Below are 21700 nucleotides of genomic sequence, written 5' to 3' on the forward strand. Positions count from 1 at the left end.
TATTACACTCGAGCTCATTTTTGCGAGTATAAACATCATTAACCGGCGAAATGAATGAAGATGTAATATCTAAATCAAACTCTTTTTTTTTTTTAAATAGGCCTCTGAAAGCTCTTTCGAAACGTCAAAGTTAGTTGCACGGTTCCAAATAGTTGGTCTCATGGAGAAACCGGCAAGAAACTCCATGGACACTCTTTCTCTAAATCATGTGACCTAGCATTCGACTCTTTATTTCAATGGAGTTATTTACGTATCGAGTGGGAACGAACTTGCAAAACTCACACTAGGCACTCAGTTATTAAGGTTGAATGAATATTGTTTTTTTTTTCAAGAGGCTTCCATATTTAAATCATAATTTTTCTAGGCCCAAGTTAACCGACAATAGAAACGTCCATTTCTTAATACAACCTGTTTACTTTAAAAATTGAATGTGACAATATTATGATGCTTCTTCTATAAACATCAAATGACCCCTCCCGCTGTGGGTTAGCAGCGGTGAGGGAGTGTCAGACTCTTACTGACTAAAAACCGTCGTGTTCCGTCGTAGGCCTTTTATGTACCAGGGCCGCGGTAACTCTTTCGACCAATCCCGCAGCCCCGGCAATCGATGGCATGTCTTATAGTGAGACTACACTTTGTCAGCCCAATATGCCGCCACAGCGAGAGCACGGCCGGATGCGCTCATTAGGTCCTCCCGCGAGCAAGTTTCAGGGCACAGTGGACATGCGATGAGGTGGGATATGGTCTGCACAGCAGCCCCGCACTCGCAGCCAAGGTCCGCCCCGAATACAAAATACAAATACAAAATCTTTATTTATGTTTTAAATGACAAGTCAGAAAATATTATGGTAAACAGTTGTTTTAAGAAAACTGAAGTTTATATTGTTGGTGGACTCGGACCTGTATGTAAGTCTTTTTGGGGTCGGCTTCCAGTCTAATCAGATGCAGCAGAGTACCGGTGTTTTACAAGGAGCGACTGCCCTATCTGACCTCCTCAACCCAGTTACCCGGGCAACCCGATACCCCTTGGTAAGACTGGTTGTTTAGGCTTTCAGCGTTTGAACAACCATAAGAGCATGGTAGTGGTTTTCAGTATAATAATAGTTAATTTAATGGTGGTATAAAGAGTTTAGCATATGTTATTTATTTTAATGGTTTGGTGTAAAATAGTTTTGTAGACACACCTACATTTTATCATTCTATTTATTATACTGATTAAAAACATTATCTATCTAGAAAATTTCTTCATAGAACTTCCAAATAGTTTAATTTCATTTTCAAAAAGCTAAGAGCCAAATAATTAAAACATATTTTTTCGTAGAAAAGTTATAAATTAAAAAAATACAACAACACTAGTACAACAATACCAGCTTTCTAAAATACGACCTTTTTCTTCAATTAGGACACATTATAAAGTCTACCACAGTTTAAATTGTGATTTATTCCTTTCTGATAGAGTCCATTTTGTATCTGACAAAGATATCAAATGTCCAATTGTACAAATAAAACATATTTGAAGTCTTTGGTCATTATTTATGGTCATATTGCAATAAGGTCGAGCCTTTCTGAAAATAAATTACAGTTGATCGAAAACTCCTTACAATGTACATTCTAGGAACGATTTTTTTTTTATGCTGACAACCTCAATTGACAATATATTTTTTATGTTTTGTCGGATTTTTAATTGAAAAGACCGCAATCAAATAGTGTCGGAGAGTTTTTTAACTAACTGCAAGGGAATATAAAATTTCTCTCGTCACACACTCAAGAAGCTTATAACTTTAAAAATTTCCTATTAATGGATATAGGTATCTACATAAATAATGACCAAAGACTATAATTCGTTAGACCAAAACTTGTTGCTATATTCGCTTAAAATGTCAATCAAGATGTATATTTATTTGTTGTATACTTGAAACTGTGCAAACTGATAATTTATTGTTAAAATTATTTTGCTTATATTTTAATTTAATTTTGTTCGAGCAGGTGATCTGTAGCTTTCGCCAGTTAACTTTGCACTTCTGAAGCTAGTATTTTCAGGCATCACACAATAGTATTTTATTCACGGAGTACAAAATGACAAGCGGAGGTGCCATAACGGAAAATCTCCTAAGAAAGTAGCGCGCCAACATGCGGGTGTGCGGGGGACGAGGAACGTTACTGTCTTCGCCCTTATACGACTTCTTTGGACTCGTCTTTTTTTGTAATACAAAAAATCATTGACAAATACCTCAAAGGAACGAATCGAATTCACTAGTAACTGATAGTTTTGGTCATGCCCATCGTACGTATTTGAGCTAGAAGAAGGCGCCTGACCTACCTGAATTATGGCATCTCCGCTCATCTTTCCTTACTCCGTGGCTTTGTTACTTTTTTGACTATTGTGAAGTCAATAGTAGCTAACTTCGGAGAAGCAAATCTCGACAAAGGCTGTACGAACAAATGCGGAGGTCAAATGGCTAACTTCAGAGATGCAAAGTTAATTGCTGTGAATGTTATAATTCAGTGTACAATGCAATTTTTGTTTACGGCTATTGATATGTTTTCTATCTCATGAGTATGGATCGTGTTAAAGTACTGTAACTAAAGATAGACGGACAAAAACTGTGTTTTTTTTTGTTATTGTCATCGTAAAATTCATAATAATTTGACATTTATGAAATGTTTTAAAACGTAACATGCTGGTTACAATTAGACGAATTTTTGAGAAATTGAAACTGACAAATTGTGAAAATATTTTTTTTACATAGTTATTGTACAAATCTTACTGTTTTTCACAGTTTCAAGTATATTAACTTTATGTACGGATATCAAATATGTATGTATTAGCATTCCATTCGTGTGAAACGCATGTTATTTGTTGGACCCTAAGAGAAAACATTTTACTTACAAGAAAAACAGCGAAACACATTACTCTCCTTTGCGGCGCACAGTCGGGTAAAAAGTACAATTTAATTTTCAATAGTTCAGAATAAACTTTCCACCTATCCAAACGGGTTTTTATTAAAAAAAAGGTCCAACAAATAACAATGCGTACCCGCACCGCGACAGAACAAAAAATAATCGTGTCTCGAAGTCGCAAGTGTGCGCGAGTACTTAGCTTCAGTTCTCCTAGTATATTAGTTAATGGTTTGTCGCCATTACCAAGTTCCTGAATAAGGAATTGTCAGTTTAAGTGTGGTTACAAAAGCGTTTGGGTTTCTGAACTTTTACTATCTAAAATTATCCAAAATCATCATTCCATCGGGCTATGAGAGTGAAGGAATAGTGAGTGCACCTGTGTCTGCGCAAATGCTTGTGCACTATAATATGTCCTGCGCAGCTGGCTGATCTCCTTATATGAGAACAACCGCAGTGCTCGACAATCGTCTAGGACGCCCTTATTTTTATTATCTAAAGTTGGGGAAAACATTAACGATATATAGAAAGAGAAATACTCTCCCATAATTTTAGTTAGCCACTCGCGTTCCGCGGGAACAACTTCAAACCCGGATAAAGAGATCCTCGATAAATAGGTTATCTAACATTAAAATAATTTTTAATACCCACCCAGTAGGTAGTTCCTACATAAACCCGTTCAAGTAAACTTTTCAAACATTTATTATAGACTACCGTGGTTTCACCCGCGTCTCTTTTGAACTACTGCCCATACTGCGAAAAATATAGCCTATATTACTCGGGAAGAGTGTAGCTTTCCAACAGTGCAAGAATTTTTAACATCGGTCCATTACATACGAACAAACAAAAATGCATTTTTTTCTTCTTTACAATGTTAATGTAGATGTAAAAAGTATTTGAGTCATTCGAGACATTGACCCTTGCATTGTTTGTTACAAGGCAGGACGTCGACTTTGCCTTGAACGAAGCCTTGCTCTGCTTCGCACCACAAAAAAGGTTTTATATTTGGGGGCATTACAAAAAAATGGCTTATTTTTTCTTTCATGATGTAATAACTAAATTATTTATTATTTATGCACATATTTTATTAGTTCGAACTTCATAAAACTACAATTAAAATTTTTCTATGTTTAGTTCTTTTTCGCTTTAATCTTTGGGTATTTTTTTTTAGCGTGACCGTGTTACCTTTCCCGGGAGAATTATATCAAATACATTTTTTTTTTTCAAAAAAGCCCTTAGTGTTTTTTTTTTCTAAATATAAACTTCAAAAACCCAAACGCTTTTGCATAGTTCCGTTTCCAGTACAGAATCCTAACGACGACTCGAGGCGGCCTGTAGTTCCATGGGAATAACATTGCGTTTATAAATAAATAGAGCATTTAATAAAACCTCTTTAATGTGTAAAACTTTTTTTTTTTTTTTTTTTTTTTTAGTTTTTTAGAGGAGCTCAATCGCGGTTAAAAAGTTAAGCACGAAGTAGATAGAGATATTTTACGATCGCAATTTTTCAACTATTTAGCTAATCTTTACTAATTGCCTTCCTATCTACCTCTTTAGCCTACTGCAACAAGTGAAGTTATGAAAATATATTTTTATTTCCGCAGTGTTATTTCAAATGGCGTGTTATTGTAATATTGTTATATTTTGTCATCTTGTGTAATTTAATAATTTTAATCTTGTAATTTTTATGGAGAAGATATTTCAATAAACAATGAATCAGAATGTTGGTTTTTATTTTTGTGTTATCCTTGTATTACGTGCCCACGTCTGACTTTTTACGACTTTCTGACTAACTTTTTATAGGACTTGTTCTATATTTCTCCCACAAAATTACAGCCTTATCCTGCGATTACGAAAACCTTAAAGCAGCTCATGTGCTATAAAATAAAAAATGAAATAATAAAATGTTTACTTCAGTCATTTTATTTTTCTATACTTTTAACTGGTTTTTGCATTCCGCTAAATACAGAACAATACAATTTTTATCCTCGGGCTGAGCCGAGTAAATAAACTGTGAGTGAGTCATAAAAATTCACAATAAACAATATGCAAATAAAATAGTTTTTATTCAAATATATTCCTTTTGAATGCGTCATTAAACGAACGCATTCATATCGATTGCTGTCAGTCAAACTGTCACCACTCTGTCTACGACTGTTCGAAAACCTGAACTAAGAACTTTGTCGAAAATGTAGTATCATTTTATTTTCATAACTTTTCCATTACAAATTAACAGATAAATTAAGAAGGATTATACAATTAAGTACAGAAATTCAGAGTTACTACGAACGACGATGCGTTTCACAATTTTTGGGTCACATTTACGTAACGTCACCGAAAGACAGATGGCCACGACAGTACTAGTTTCAGAACACAAGTTCCGTCGGCAGTGGAAATACGCGAGCGATCAAGTACACTGAGCGAGATAATTATCGCCGTATTATCTCGTACGCTAATAAAACACAGCAAATCTATGATAATATATTTTCAAGTTATTACGGACATTGATATGCTGTAATGTGTGGATAAGTTTTGTGTGTAATTATAGGATAAAAATGTGTTCAGTTGAGTGAAAGATTTTGCTTGTTTTTTTTTCGTTTGTCGGCGCCAGTATGTCTGATGAGCTTGAAGCTCGGATGTGGGACGATGGGGGCTCCCGGTACGACTCTAGGGACCGTGTCCCGTACTTCGAGCCGGCCTTCGCCTCCTCTGAGCATCTGGATAGAGCCCCTTTGTTGTCTGAGGTAAAACAAATACATTACGTATTTTTTCATTGCCCTAGTTATTACAGCATTGATTCAGTGTAATATAATTACTGTATAAAATAAGGGTTTTGTTGGCAAGAATTATAATCAAGCTTTCAATGAATAACTTGACAAAAACTGGTTGCTTAAATATTTTTTAAATGAATAATAATTTTCTTTCTCAGCGCAAGTTATCTGTATAGTGTTCAAAAAATTCTACTCCATTTTAGTTAAGTAATTTCAATATCTTTGAACTCATAATGCCCACAAAGATTCTGTAATTTATATAACTATATTTTTAAGAACAAATCAACAATAAGACCTACTTACTGATGGCTCAAACAAATATTTGATTATGATAAGATATCACAGGAATGTTGTACTTCAGAAGTTTTGGTAATAGTTTCTCTAAATATTATTATCAGTCTTATTTATTTTGACTCTTCTTAGAATAATGCAACCTAGCTTTTACCATACTATATTTTTCTACTATATTTTTGTATAGACTGGCTGTTTCCCAGTGGTTTCACTCATGCTCCGGGAGCACTTTGGACAAAATTTGACTATTCTACTTTTCAACTAATTGGTGATAGTCTCCTTTCTAACAGTGAAAGAAGTTTTCAAATTGGTTGAAGAGTACTTAGGATAAAAACAAAATAACAAAAAAAAAATGATTTTATTATATTCCTTTATAGCCATTTACTAGTCATCTTCCAGCAGTTTCACCCGCATCCCATCAGAACTACTGCCCGAACTGGGATAAAATATTACTTGGGAAGCAGTGCTTAATCGAGCCAGTCATTTTTGAGTTTATCCATTACAAATAAAAGAAACAAAAATATATTTTTTTCCTCTTTATAATATTAGCATAGACTAGCCTTATAATTACTTACTCTAAGGCCACTGTGCAGTCATTAAGTTAGGTTTAATATTATCTAGGCTGCGGAAGCTAATAGATTTACACATAATATTATAGTTTACAATATTAGATACTACACTGATAACAGTATACGTGCAGACAGATTATTGGTATTATCAGTAAATAAAATATACATGTGTATGTATATAGTATCTAATCTTGCGTATGGTAAATTGGAATTCAATCAGATGTGAATACGATGGAAAAAAAAAATTATATAAAAAAAAAATGTTTTTAATTTTTGTTATTAATGTGCCAATTAACCATATTTTATAAAAAAAATAACTTCATGTTTTTTAAAATTATATACTAGCTGAATCCCGCTACTTCACTTGGGCCGGCTGAACTTCTCATACCCAGACAAAATATAGCCTGTGTTACTGGGGGATAGTCTAGTTTCCCAACAGTGAGAAAGGACAATGCTATTCTTTGTATGGAAGTTGGGCTCAAGAGTTGCCCACAGTAACTGCATAGTGTATTATGTTCCATAGGCTTATAATAGGTCCCAGACCGAAATATTTCGAAATCTATCCCAGGAGTCCTGAGAAAAACTGGTTTGACTCTTATTCAATATTACGAAAAATATGCTTACGAACTCTTAAGTATTCCACTTTTATTACCTCAATTGAAATGCATTATAATATTAATCGACAAATACGAGGTATTGAACGAGATTTTTTTTACCGACTTCAAAAAATGGAGGAGTTTCTCTGTTCGTTTGTATTCTTTTTACGTAAGTACGTGCATAACTCCGTCGTTTACCAACCGATTCAAACAATCATTTTATTGTTTGAAAGGATTTACTTTCCAAATGGTTCCTTTGTTATTCGGTCCAGGGTCTGGTGATAGAAACCTTAAAACAATAGGGAACTCTCGGAAATTGTAAGCACATATCGAATAAGAACTTGTCATTCGGGTATATGTCTCCGACACCACAAAACAGTGGAGTTTAAGACCTAACCCGACGATGGAGACGACAGTGAGACGGGGGAACTCCTCAACGGTATCTATTTACTACCTCGTGTTCGAGCTTATTTTATTTGTCTTGATTAGATTTTTCCATTGCCATTACGGATATTAATTGCATGACGCTACACGAACTTAGAACTGATTGTGGTACTCGTAGATAGAGACTGAAAAGCAAGAGAAACAACAATTACCTTTAAACGTCTATTTCTGTTTTTTTTTTTTTATCCTGTTAACAGTGAAACCACTAACTATCTGAATGTTATTTCAAGAAAAGAGGTTGTTAGATTTGTGGCTGCTTAAAATGGCTTGCTAACAATGGCTGGCTAACATTAGAACCGGTTTTTCTCGGGACCTCTGGGACCGATTTCAAAAATATTTGGATTCCGTCTTAAGAGTGAAGTAAAGAACCTATTCTAACCATTCCCACTACTGGGCAAATGGCTTGGGCTTTATAAAGTGACTGTTCAAGTTTAACATTAGAACCGGTTTTTCTCGGGACCTCTGGGACCGATTTCCAAAATATTTAGATTTCGTGTTAACAGTGAAGTAAAGAACCTATTCTAACCATTCCCACTTCTGGGCAAATGGCTTGGGCTTTATAAAGTGAATGTTCAAGTTTAACATTAGAACCGGTTTTTCTCGGGACCTCTGGGACCGATTTCCAAAATGTTTAGATTTCGTATTAACAGTGAAGTAAAGAACCTATTCTAACCATTCCCACTTCTGGGCAAATGGCTTGGGCTTCATAAAGTGACTGTTCAAGTTTAACATTAGAACCGGTTTTTCTCGGGACCTCTAGGACCGATTTCCAAAATATTTGGATTTCGTGTTAACAGTGCAGTAAAGAACCTATTTTGACCACTTTCACTACTGGGCAAATGGCTCAGACTTTGTTAAGTGAATGTTCAAGTTTAACATTAGAACCGGTTTTTCTCGGGACCTCTGGGACCGATTTCCAAAATGTTTAGATTTCGTGTTAATAGTGAAGTAAAGAACCTATTCTAACCATTCCCACTTCTGGGCAAATGGCTTGGGCTTCATAAAGTGACTGTTCAAGTTTAACATTAGAACTGGTTTTCTTCGGGACCTCTGGGACCGATTTCAAAAATATTTGGATTTCGTGTTAACAGTGCAGTAAAGAACCTATTTTGACCACTTTCATTGCTGGGCAAATGGCTCAGACTTTTTTAAGTGACTGTCCATGGAGAACATTTGAACCGGTTTTTTTCGGGACCTCTAGGACCGATTTCCAAAATATTTGGATTTCGTGTTAACAGTGCAGTAAAGAACCTATTTTGACCACTTTCACTACTGGGCAAATGGCTCAGACTTTGTTAAGTGAATGTTCAAGTTTAACATTAGAACCGGTTTTTCTCGGGACCTCTGGGACCGATTTCCAAAATGTTTAGATTTCGTGTTAATAGTGAAGTAAAGAACCTATTCTAACCATTCCCACTTCTGGGCAAATGGCTTGGGCTTCATAAAGTGACTGTTCAAGTTTAACATTAGAACTGGTTTTCTTCGGGACCTCTGGGACCGATTTCAAAAATATTTGGATTTCGTGTTAACAGTGCAGTAAAGAACCTATTTTGACCACTTTCATTGCTGGGCAAATGGCTCAGACTTTTTTAAGTGACTGTCCATGGAGAACATTTGAACCGGTTTTTTTCGGGACCTCTGGGACCGATTTCAAAAATATTTGGATTTCGTGTTTAGAGTGCACTATGGAACCAGCTGGAACTACGCCCACTGCTGGGCAAACTTTGAGCCCAGACCCTGGCATTGTCCTTTCAAACTGATTCAGTACTTCTGGAGCTTTTAGGATACAAACAAACTAAAAAATGTTTTCTCATTATCATATTTGCATAGACCCTGTTAATTGATAAAAATAACAGTAGTCGGGTTTAAAACGGCCTTAAAAAGAACCAAACTAGATTTTGACTCTTGTACTTTAAACCCGTACCTATTGGATACTTATTACTTTACTAATTAGCGTGCATACATATTATCTATCTATACTGTTTTTATCATAGTAAACCACGGAGGAGGAAAGACTAGCGGAGGTGCCCTAACGTAAAATCTCCTAAGAAAGCAGCGCGCCAAAATTCGGGTGAGCGGGGGACGAGGAACGTTACTGGCTCCGACCGTGCTCCACCCTTATACGCCTTTTATGGGAAGCCACCCATTTTTTGTAAATCCATCTAGTGTGGAATAGGATAATTAAAATCTAACCCTAAATTAACATTGACCATTAGTGACATACTAAAAAGTAAAGTTAATACTCAAACTTAATAATTCTTTAAAAATAGTAATTGAATTGGAAAGTTTGAAGAAGCATTCATTTGAAATGAACGAAGAAAAAGAGAGAGGTAAAAAAGTTTTAAAAATAATACTCATATAAGTATTATCTTGTGCCGAGAACTTGCCCCACAACAATTTCTTTACACCCCCATAATTGAAATACTTAGGTATAATTTTACTAGGAATCATTAAACGGAGAATCAATTTAAAATCATTTTTATTCACCACGGGTCTAAAATACCTGCATGGTGTAATTTAAGTATCAACTTATGTCATTGTGTTAGTTCGTCTACTAGCCACTATAGCTTTTTGTTTTTCTTAGATAAAATAAAAAAAAAATACATAGTAAGAGTTATGATTATTTTTAAGATAATATGCAGCTTTTAAATAAGATCTTTTTTAAGAATTTGTGATTGAATTTCCTGTGTCTGGTAGCACTTAATTTTGTAACGGGTCTCTCTGTCTTGATGAACACAATTTTACTTCAAATATTAAGTCGACTACTTACCGAAAGATGGTGTTTTTATAATTTTAAATTGTCATGATATTATATGTTTTGGTTTGTTAATAATCTATAAAAAAGCTTGTAGGATGCAATGAAAAATTAAGCTGTTTTTAAGGCAAAAATTGATGCCAATAATATACAATGATACCAGATTGATACGAAAATAATACGAATTCACTTAGAAGTTCTAGAAATGCAGCTATTTGACGACAGATGTCTCTAGCAAAAAATATGTTTAAAAGCTAAAATATTACTTACACGTGAAATGTTATCCTATCGGTATGTTTGAGTTTGGATCCTAAATAATTTCTACAATTAATTATAGCGTATTTCATCGTTTTAATCGAGTAACAAATAAAATCTGTTGAAATTGTGGTAATAATACAGCTATGACAAGATGTCAGTTTGATGTGAAGGACGGTATATGGGCGGTGTCCAGCCACGCCTGCCGTGACGTAGTCGTGACGTATTTGACCTACCTGAAGGCGCGTGACCTACCTGCTTTAGGGCATCTCCGCTAGTCTTTCCTAATCCGTGTAGTAAACTCTAGTTTTTCCCACACAAACATAATATAGTTCACACAGCATAATTATTAATTCCACAATGCTCTAAGTCCTTGAAGATTGAACAGTATTAAGGCTAGTCATTAATCAAACAATATAATATAACTAGCTGTTGCCCGCAACTTCGTCTGCGTAGGCAATATAGAATAGTCAAAATACTACTTATCCCGTAGGTGCATTCTTTCACGTGACAGTATAATTAGGATTAGCACTTAGCAGTCGCATAGATTCATTGATCAAGGTTGTGTTGTGGATGTGACCATTTATCTAAACAAAAGAAGTAAAGTTTGTGACGTTGTGAATATCTCTGGATCTAGTCAGCCAATTTGGAAAATTATTACGTATGGTGCGTAAGTAATTTTCACAGGAAACAGTTATAATCTATGTCTATATGCTTTGAGTCTGACAAAGCTGTCATTTGTACATTTTCTGCAACTGCTGCGACTAATCAGAAGCCAGAAAGTCTGTCAGTTTCACCATGGATATCGTCTTGTGTAGTGAGACTGGATTGAAGGTAGGTAGATAGGTAGTCGCTCCAAGCAAAATATTGGTACTCAAACAGATTCGGTGACTGGAAGGCAACACCAACATAGTTGGGGAATAGCTGGATGGATGATAAAATGAGTCATCATCATCAGCAGGCGCATAGGGTAGGATAGTTTCACTACTGGGGAGAAACACTTGTATGACGGGGATTTTCTGTGCACTTACTCACTATGGTAAGGCTGACCCCACATTAGGCGTGCGCGATCCTCGGGCGTGTGAGTAGCGCGGGCGTCGCGAGCGTGCTGCGTAAACGTCGCGTTTTGATGCCCTGCGGCATGTGTGAAGAATGCAAGCGACGCGCTCGCGGCGAGCACGCGGCGCTCGAGTTGCGTTCTTACCCCTTCGCCCGCTATCCCCGCCGCCCGCTAAACGCCTTAGCAGTTAAACGTCAAGGAGAGCAGCGCGTGCGCGACGCGAGCGCGCTGCAAATGCCGCAGGGCAGCAAAACGCGACGCTCACGCAACGCGCTCGCGACGCACGCGCGGCGCCCGCGCTACTCACACGCCCGAGGATCGCGCACGCCTAATGTGGTGGCCTAAGCCGGGACTCCACCGAAATGTTTGCATTAGTTCACGAATAGGCAAAATGTACGTATCTGTGAGAGTCCACTTCATGTGTTCGTACTTGAAACCTGCAGTTTTGCCAAGATTTTCAAAATGTACGCTCGCAATTTGTCATTTCTTGGTGGAGCCAGCAAATCAAAAGAAACAGAAGTGTTGTATACTGTGCGTCACTACCGCACACCGGGAAAATTTCGCTCTTGCGGAGGACGTTTATATACCATATTTTGTGTCACACAGGACGACAGTAAGTATCCACCGAAACACTTTCAAAGATCTGATGAACGAACAAATCAGACCTGACTTGGTCACCTGGGGCCAATCAGAGCTCTATGAAGCGATCATATGCTTTGGCTCCTACTGTTATTGTGGTTTCTGAAAATTTATTCACCTCATTCAACGATGAATGTAATTCTGATGGTACTAATAAGAACACTTAGCGCAGAAGCTGACGTTGGCAGGTCGACTCTTTTGACTTCTCGAATAGGATACCATTGGTTTTTGTGCAATGCACACCTGCAATGCATGCTGGATTAGGATAGGATACAGGTGGATAGGATTTGTAACAGAAAACAATTCTGTCTTTGTGATTGAATGACATCAAACGTAGTTTTATATAAAAGGTGTTTTTTTAGACTTGGCTCGGGTCTTACTGAGACTGTTCGTAATCGTGACCAGTGTATTTGCGATCAGAAGTTGAAAGTAAGCATGTCTCTGGTATGCGACGCGCAATTTGTGCGTTTTCAGACGCATAAAGCATTTTACGTGTGTATGGTATTAAATCGAGAAAGCTCCCATTTCTTATCTGCACTTTGTATCTGGGCTTGTTCTTAAAGCTACGGAATCCTACATTACCTACCTACCTCACGCTTAGCACACGCTCACGCAGATCCTCCTTTCTTCTAGGATTAAGTTTACATATTTTGCATCAGAAAAAATAATTAAGGTCTACTTAATACTACTCACTCAAAGTAATTTGTTTTCACATTAGTGGAAGATAAGCTAAACTATGTTTATGAAAAAATCCTGATATGAACTCCATCTGTAACTTTAAATGATAATTAATTGTTCCACTAAAGTCATCATTTTTGACATAATGTTCAAAAAATAATTTAGATGGCACCGTTTTAAATTTGGCTGAGAACTATTAATTTTCTTTTCATCAAGGTAATAATTATAATTTTATTTTGATGTGGCACGGCAAACTGACAAACACTATTGAAATGTCTATCGAAAAATTACACTACGTGTTAAAATATGGTGAATTACGGAAAATACACAACTCCATCTGTTGAAATAATAATCCTCTATAAAGAATGTATGGTAATTTATTGTCATTTACCACCTCGCTCCTTTGACAAATTTGATGTATTTTATTTAACACAGATTACCACAGATGGAGCTACTTTAACCTTGGCTAAACAAAATTTTCATATTTTTTTTTCTTCCGAAGTTACTTATGAAGGTGTGATTTTCTGTGTAAAGGTTAATAATAGGCCGATCAACTAATATAAGTACAACATTCAAATGTACAGTTTTGACAAACAGATTGCGTGTCGTAATATTTTACATCTTGAATTCACAAAATTAATCATATCTTTTGATAGAGTCAATCGATTTCGATGAAACAAAAACTAAGTAATACCCCAAGTTACGTAGAATTTTTGTATATAAGCATTGTCTGCATTGAATTCGTAGATTTTACGTGAATCCCGAACAAACAAACAGATAAACAGACAAACAGACAAACAGACAAAAATGACAAAAATGATGGAAATGGGTTCTGTTAGTTATCCTTTAACATGCTGGCTATTTTTTTTGTCAATTTCTTCAATGTACAAAAATTACTTTTCTACAGATTTATTATATGTATAGATATCTTTACAATCTGGATTATTTTCCCAATAACGACTTAACGAAATAACGAATTTTATCAAGCAGCCAGCTATTAAATTATCGCTTTTTATAAGATTAGTTTTTATATTACTACTAGCTATTTTGCCGTGGTTTCAGCCGCGTCCCGTGGGAACTACTGCTCGTTCGGTAGACTGCACATCAGTGGTAACTGTCATGCACCTTAACTCAATAGAAATAAGTACGATTTTCCTATAAAACTGTTACCACTGACCTGAAGTTGACTGTACCTGGATAAAATGTAGCCTATGTTACTCGGCAAGAGTGTAATTGTTGAAATAGTTTCAGTAAAAAAACAAAAAATGTTTTTTCAATTAAATTAGATAGGTATAGATATAGGTATCCTCATCTATAAGGAAAAACTTGACGAAAATCTATAAATAAATCTTGTTTCTATGAAGTTTATTAATAACAAAACTGGTATAATTAAGTACAAAAAGATGTTATAATGTGAATTGGTTAGATTAAGTGACAAGAAATACGCATAAATGAGCTACGGATGAACGAAGGCCACTTTTTATAGGCTCAAATCATGAACTTTGTTACATCACATAGTAATTCTTGACTTGTAGATTATTCACTTATACTTTTATATTGAAATAATTAGCGCAGGCAATAGTCCTATAGGAGCCCAAGTGTAACCGGGGGAATTCGCTATTATTCCTTATTAAAAACTAACAGCCTTACTTATAAAAATTATCTAAGCATCATTTTAACTTATTACTACTTAATGCCTTAAGCAGTGATTAAATATTTAGGTTCATTAGGTAAGACAGAATTTTTCTTAAACAGCCCTTAAGTATTACTTATTATTTAATTCACGTTTATAAGTGTAAGGCTGTATATCTATGACGGCCACTGGCCTTGCACATAAACCTACTCCAATATGAAAAAAATCCCGATCAACATTGAACCATGTATTTTAGAGGTAAAGTTGAAGATCTATTAACTAAATTTGATAGTAGCTTGATGTGCTCGCTTCTGTTCATGGATGTAAAATCTTTCCACTTGCGTGTCTTGTAAACGCGTGTCGAAGAAGCCTTTATAAAGCGCATAGACTCAAGGACAAACTAGACTCTAGAGATTATCAGTTAAATAATAACTTCAACAGACCGGTTGACTCTCGTGTACGGCTGAGATTTCTAGATTCTCGAAATAATCAAAATTATTTAGTGGTTTGATCCTGTCTGTAAATGAGTGCAGCTGAATGATCATCTAAATTATGTTTTTTTGTGGTTTGATCCTGTCTAAGTATGAAGTTGGGCTGAATGAAATTGGGTATTAGCCTTTTTCATGATCCACAACCAATTTGCACGGCCTTACAGGCAGTTAATTTCGGAGGCACCTGAACCACATGCGAAAATAAATGACTGTTAATCTGGTGAAACTAAATTGCGTAATCGATTCTCACGTATTAATCTTGCTACTCAGGTACTTAGCAAAGAGTGTGGTTGTCGTTAAATTAAAATTACCTACTATCCCATATTACGGAGTTCCTTGCCTTTTCTTCCCCATCAGACCAACTCTTTGGAACAGTGCAACTAGCTTGACTTTTCATAAGAACCTTTACTGCTGCGGGATTGTTCGAGAATTACCGCGGCCTTGGTACATAAAAGGCTTAAGAAGGAACTTGGTGTGTTTTAGTCAGTCAGAGTTAGACACTCCGTCACGCTGCACCCACACAGATATAATGTGATGATTTCCCATAAAAAAAATAATAAATAAAAAGGTCTATTTGAAATTAAAATGTTGACTGTGACTTTATTCAAGACCATTTTTATCAATGTGGTCTAAATTGGCCAAATGTAATCTTTTAAATAATATTTTTATCAAACCACGCGCTTGTGTGGGCATAACAGTAGCCAATTAAAATACTGTAGTATCCCATGACCTAGTAAAATGGTGATATAAAGATATCTAGCCACCATACACCATGCAAATACCAATAGATTATACAATAATAATACCCGTAGTGTATGAGAAGGTCGACTTTGTGGTGGTTTGTGTTGGGGATAAATCTCAGAATTCTTATAGTTAAAAGTGCGTGTACGTGACAACAGATCATCATCCTCCTGCCCTTATCCCAATTTTATTTGTGGTCGGCGCAGCATGTTTTCTCCTTCCATACTCTTCTATCTGCCGTCATCTCACAAGTAACATTCTTTCTTACCATATCTACTTTCACACAATCCATCCATCGTTTCTTTGGTCTTCCTCTTCCACTATATCCGTCTACGTGGCAACAGATACTTGCCAAAAATAGCTATAGAAAATGTTTTAATCAGTCTGCCATCCGCCCTCGCTCTGCTGCACGCATGATCGGTTTATCCCAAAAAAGCGGGACCGAGTCTGAACCGCGTGGGATATGTAATTTTAATTTTAAAATGACAACTCTCTGGAACCAAGATGACAACTCTCTGGAACCAATAGATTTGCAAACTAAACATCTGTATTCGTCAGACCTATTTTTTATATTATTTTTCCTTCATTGGAAGCTTGCATAAGTGCCCACCTAACTAACTTGAAGAACTAAGGTCCAATAGAAGACCCTTTGTCTTCTATTGGACCCTGTAGGCTCCATTCTCAATGTTTGTGAATACTAGTGTCTTAGGGCCTATGCACACCACGTTTTCTAAACGCGCCGTCGACGCGCGTCGCCGGCGCGTTTTTATCCTGCAGAGCAGTTTGTTGTCGTTTGTATCGATACAAACCCGCGGCACCGGCGCGTCTGTATCGATACAAACGCGCGTCGACGGCGCGTTTTTATCCTGCAGAGCAGTTTGTTGTCCTTTGTATCGATGCAAACGCGCGTCACCGGCGCGTCTGTATCGATACAAACGTGCGTTTGCATCGCTACACACGCGCGTTTGCATCGCGTCTGTATCGCTACACACCCGCGTCTGTATGTATACAGGTGTGCAAAGGTCTACAGGCTGCGTCTGTCTTGCGTGCGTATCGCGTCTGTATCGCTACAAACGCACGTCGACGGCGCGTTTAAAAAACGTGGTGTGCATAGGCCCTTAGTTGGGGTCGACTTCCAGACATTTGACTGGCTTATGTCTGCCAAAATTAAAATGTAGGTACGTAGGTATATGAAAACATCAAAAATGTCGGAGTTGTCGTCGGCGACTGTTATCAAAGGTTTTTGTCGAATAAATAATAGCTGTGATAAGAACGAACTACATATTATTACAATGTGTTTTTTTGCTGCTGGTTGTTACATCCGTTCTGTATAGATTGCTATGTTTGTATGTAATCTAAATATGTAATGAACAAAGTTATTCAACCTATGTAGAATCTAATGGTTACACATCCTGATAAAAAGAAGCCTGTAACGTTCCTCAATAAATGGGCGATTTAAATCGATCCAGTAGTTCCTGATATGCGCGTTAAAAAAAAATCAGCTTTATAATGTAAGTGTATATATGACTCTAAACCAAGATACCTATTCTAGCCGACTCCAACACAGTTGGAAAAACTAGGCAGATGATGATAAGATTCGACTCAAAAAAGCTAAACATTAGACGTAATTATGCAGCATATTTGCACGTTGATTTCAGCTGTAACTGTTGACTGACAAGTTAAAAATATCTAACGGTCTATGAAATGCCTGGGTGGTTACCCATCCACGCGCTGCCGGAGTCGGTCAACCGTAGCGACGGTTAGTTACATCACATCAGCAGACTAAGATAATACTGCTAAATTAATTTCATGGGACTTCCCAACATAAGACTGCGAATAGAATTCATTAAGTTTACACAGGAAGATCATCTCCTGTCCTTATCCCAATTTTATTTGGGGTCGGTGCAGCATGTTCTCTTCTTCCATACTTTTCTATCTGCCATCATCTCACAAGAAACATTCTTTCATCGACTTTCACACAATCCATCCATCGTTTCTTTGGTCGTTCCCTTCCACTATATCCGTCCTCATTCTTATCATGACAATCATGATCCCCATTCCTCCGCATCATATGCCAGGAAGATATCAGAAAGTCATGCTAGACTTTACATTAATTCTCAGATAGTTGAAAATTGGGTCAATGTGTTAGTTTACATTAAATAATTTGATAGGGATGGGAATGCTAAAATGTTGCAAAAGAATGCTCTTGTTCTGGCTTTAGATTTTCGTCCTATTAGTCTTACTATAGATAGATACATTCTTTCAAAAATCTCGCTTCTCAATCTAGCAGTTTCAACTGTACATTGATCAATCAGTTTCCAACTCCATTGCAAACAAACAAAATGTAAGTAGCGTCCCTTTCATTTCATACAAACTTTTGTCTTTTATAAAATTGCCAGCTAAAAGCCGATAATCCGACCTATAAATTCAAATTGGGGCTCACTCAAACGCTTTCAAAATACGATACAAAGAGAATTTGAAGATTTGAAACCTTCATGGTATATTCCAGAGCTTTTAAAGGGGATTAAAGCCATAAGGCTGTAAGTCCGTCTTAAGATATTCTTTTGGGCACGATTTTATTGTGAGTCTACTCCCCCTAAGACTTTGAAGATGGTGCTCAAATGAATAGCTTGGCAAAAAGGAATTTAATTTACAAGTATATGTATGCCTACTCATATGATTAAATAAAATATTTTTTGTTTTACAAATATATCTAAGTTCATATGTTATATCAAAACGTCTTGGTTTTTACGGGTTTTATAAAAAAAAAAAACAAATGGGTGACTGCCAATTTCTTACAATGCTAGGTGTACAGGTAGCTTAAGTAACTTAATTGACATTGATTTGTAATAGATAAAGACAAAGTAAAATTAAAACATGATGCATCAGATATTTCAAGCCTGACAACAGAAATATGTCTCAGAATACTAATAAAAATGGCCGCTTCTCAATAACCCAGAGTGGTCTTAGAATGAAATATCGCACGTCTTCTGTTTCTAAGAATGCACCAATCAAAACTGACCTAAATATCGTTTGAGCACCAAGTTTGTATGCAACATTGATTGACAATGCAAAGCAGCTGCATTGATACAGATATTTTCTGGCTAGCTAGCCTTATGCCTGAGTCTGCAAATAATTACTTTTTATGTACACCAATCTACCAACCAGTAGGTAGTATGTAGGTAACTAAAACGAAATACATCTCATGTTATATTTAATCTCATATTCTAATATTTTTACTAATATTATAAAGCTAAAGAGTGCGTTTGTTTGAATGCGCTATAGTCCTTTTATCGAGGAAGGCTATAGGCTACTTTTAATCCGGGTTCGTGCAGAGATTACTTGGGACTTAAAGGAAATACATTAATTTTATAGCCTTTAATAGTACGTGAGACGTCCAATTGGAATTTCCGTAGGAGGTCCCTTCCGAATAGACCTTAAAACATTTAGATAAATCTAAACGCTTTTAAATTAAGAAATTCTTTCAATTCCAAACTTATTTTCCTACTCATAGCCTTCTTTCTCGCCTTCCAAGCCTTAATTTATAATGCCAAAAAGTCTATTTATTTGTTTGAACGTGCCAAACTTAACAATTACTGGGTTGATTAAAATATATTATATCCTATGGGATGTGGGTGAATCCGGTGGCGGAAGCTAGTACATAGGTAAATATTTATCTTGTTTTTTGGGGCGAAATAAAAAAATAACCCTCCCGCTGTGGGTGCAGGGAGATTTTGATTAAAACCCACCATGTTCCTTCTTAAGCCGTTTATGTACCAGGGCCACGGTAACTCTTTTAAATAATCCCGCAGCCTCGGCAGGCTTTGGCCCTCTCCATCTACTATCCCACATATTGAAACGCATATAGATTATTATAGATACCTACACTCGAAATTGCAGTACAAAAAACGACGGTCATTTTGTTAACATTATTTTCTAAAAACAAAGTGACCCACTCGTAATAGATTTATTATTCTGAACTAAAGCGAGCCATTCACGGCGCGACGCAATCTGGGCTAGTCAATAAAACTCCAGTGTCGCTTGTTTTTCCGTGCGAAATGTTATTGCTATTTTATTCGTGGGACAGTGTAACACTGTGATAAATTACGTTGACGCAATACTGTATTTTTTTATTTACTATGAAAACTGTGTACGAATATTACTAGTACTTCACTGTACGGGTATTGATTTTAATTTAGATTTCGCAAACGTTGATTCGATGTGCACAAACACATAGTATTTTTGGACTTTCATATTTTTTATTCGATTATTGGTGTTGTCTATACTTAATAAAATAAAGAAGAAAAAATTGTATTTTTATTTGTTTGTAATGGATGATCTGAAAAACTACTGGACCGATTTACAAAATTAACAATTAAAAAGCTACATTGGCTGCGAGTAAATATAAGCTATATTTTATCCCGGTACGGGCAGTACTTCCTTCAAGGTGCATGTGAAACCGCTGAAAAACTGCTAGTTTTTTATTTATGGCATCAATAAGATAATTTCAAAGATTTTAACGCAATTTCCTCTTATCTAAAACAACCAATAACTTTTTGCGCTGTCACCATCCTATCGAATCGTGCCTGAGAGCGAATGGGGCGCCTTACTTGTATTTCATCCTACCCACTTATTATAAAAGTTTAGATTCTGCCATACTCAAATAAATTGCGTCAGTCTAAGTTAATTGATTTAGCCAATATGAGCTCCCGTGGTTTTAAAGAAAAAGAAACAACGTTTACTGCCAAAATGGAGAAACTTAATGTAAGCTATGTATATTTCTTTGCCAATTTCTTTTTGATATTATGTAACTGCCATCTTATTTTGTGGACCTATGCCACATTTGAAAAAAAGTCATGTAGGTTGTGTAGGCCACTTTTAATTTAGTTTTGAGATTTTGTAGTACACATATTATGCTTAAAAACTAATAATCTTTAAAATTAATTTTCGATCATTGTTTTATTTGTCCGTCGCCAAGCCTTCAAAAGCTATTACTTAAAAACAACAAGTTTTTTCATAGTTTTTTTTTTACTTTCAAAAAACTGACAAGATTTTTAAAATTTTTAACTATGCAGATTTCAATATTTCGCTTTGTTTTGTGGTCTCTTAGGCCACTTTAGGAATCTCCATAAAGAACTTTACTTCATCACTTCTATATCAATCTACCTTCGCAATATCTTGTTGATACGTTATGTCGGCGTTGTAAAATATCGTTCCTAAAACGATCGGTTTTTTTATGACCATCCGTTTACGTGTCGTACCTACATATGTTGTGTACCTTTTTATTGGAGAGCGGTGTTTTTACAAATTGAAATAAAATTCACTAGAGGACAGGTCAGTGCAGTGTGAATAGGTTTTTTCATGTATTGATATTTTATGCATGGATTTACTTGTCAAAATATAGAACTCTCGGATTCCGTTATGATAACCATAAAAATCTTCTACATTATGATTTTCAGAAATCTGATAAAATATTACATTCTCTTCATCTATTTACAATCGATATGTCTTAAGAAGCCGCTGGTACTAAACCTTACATCGGGTAGCCTGGTCCCTCAAATCATGACCAATATGACCAAGAAGAGGAAAAAAAGTATTACAACCTCCTTTGTTATCCCTTCCAGGAAACATACACGGACGTGCCAGTAACACCGACCACAGATGATCACTGCCACTGGAAGCCGCAATCGGAGCCACCAAGTGCCATACCTCAGCTGTTCACAGCGCTGGTACTGTGCGGGATTTTTATGGTGAGCTTTATCTATTTACTTTCATTACAATGACCGATCCATTCGTTGTTTTTCGATTGGAGATGAAATTTTGAAATTCGCTGTGTATAAATTATGTAAAATTTCAATCTGTACTGTAATTCGCAGTTA

At 36.1% G+C, this 21700-nt stretch overlaps 1 protein-coding gene across 1 annotated transcript in view; it reads left to right on the forward strand.

The window, feature by feature from the left end:
• The first annotated feature begins 5279 nt into the window (after positions 1-5279).
• LOC124641332 (zinc transporter 2-like) overlaps positions 5280-21700 on the forward strand; it is a 30431-nt gene continuing 14010 nt past the window's right edge. Inside the window, exons 1-2 of the mRNA XM_047179391.1 lie at positions 5280-5642; positions 21446-21571. Of these exons, the coding sequence (XP_047035347.1) occupies positions 5511-5642; positions 21446-21571 (258 nt within the window). The 5' untranslated portion in view covers positions 5280-5510. The remainder of the gene's footprint in view (positions 5643-21445; positions 21572-21700) is intronic.

This window comes from Helicoverpa zea, chromosome 22, assembly GCF_022581195.2.
Source record: "Helicoverpa zea isolate HzStark_Cry1AcR chromosome 22, ilHelZeax1.1, whole genome shotgun sequence".
NCBI lineage: Eukaryota > Metazoa > Arthropoda > Insecta > Lepidoptera > Noctuidae > Helicoverpa > Helicoverpa zea.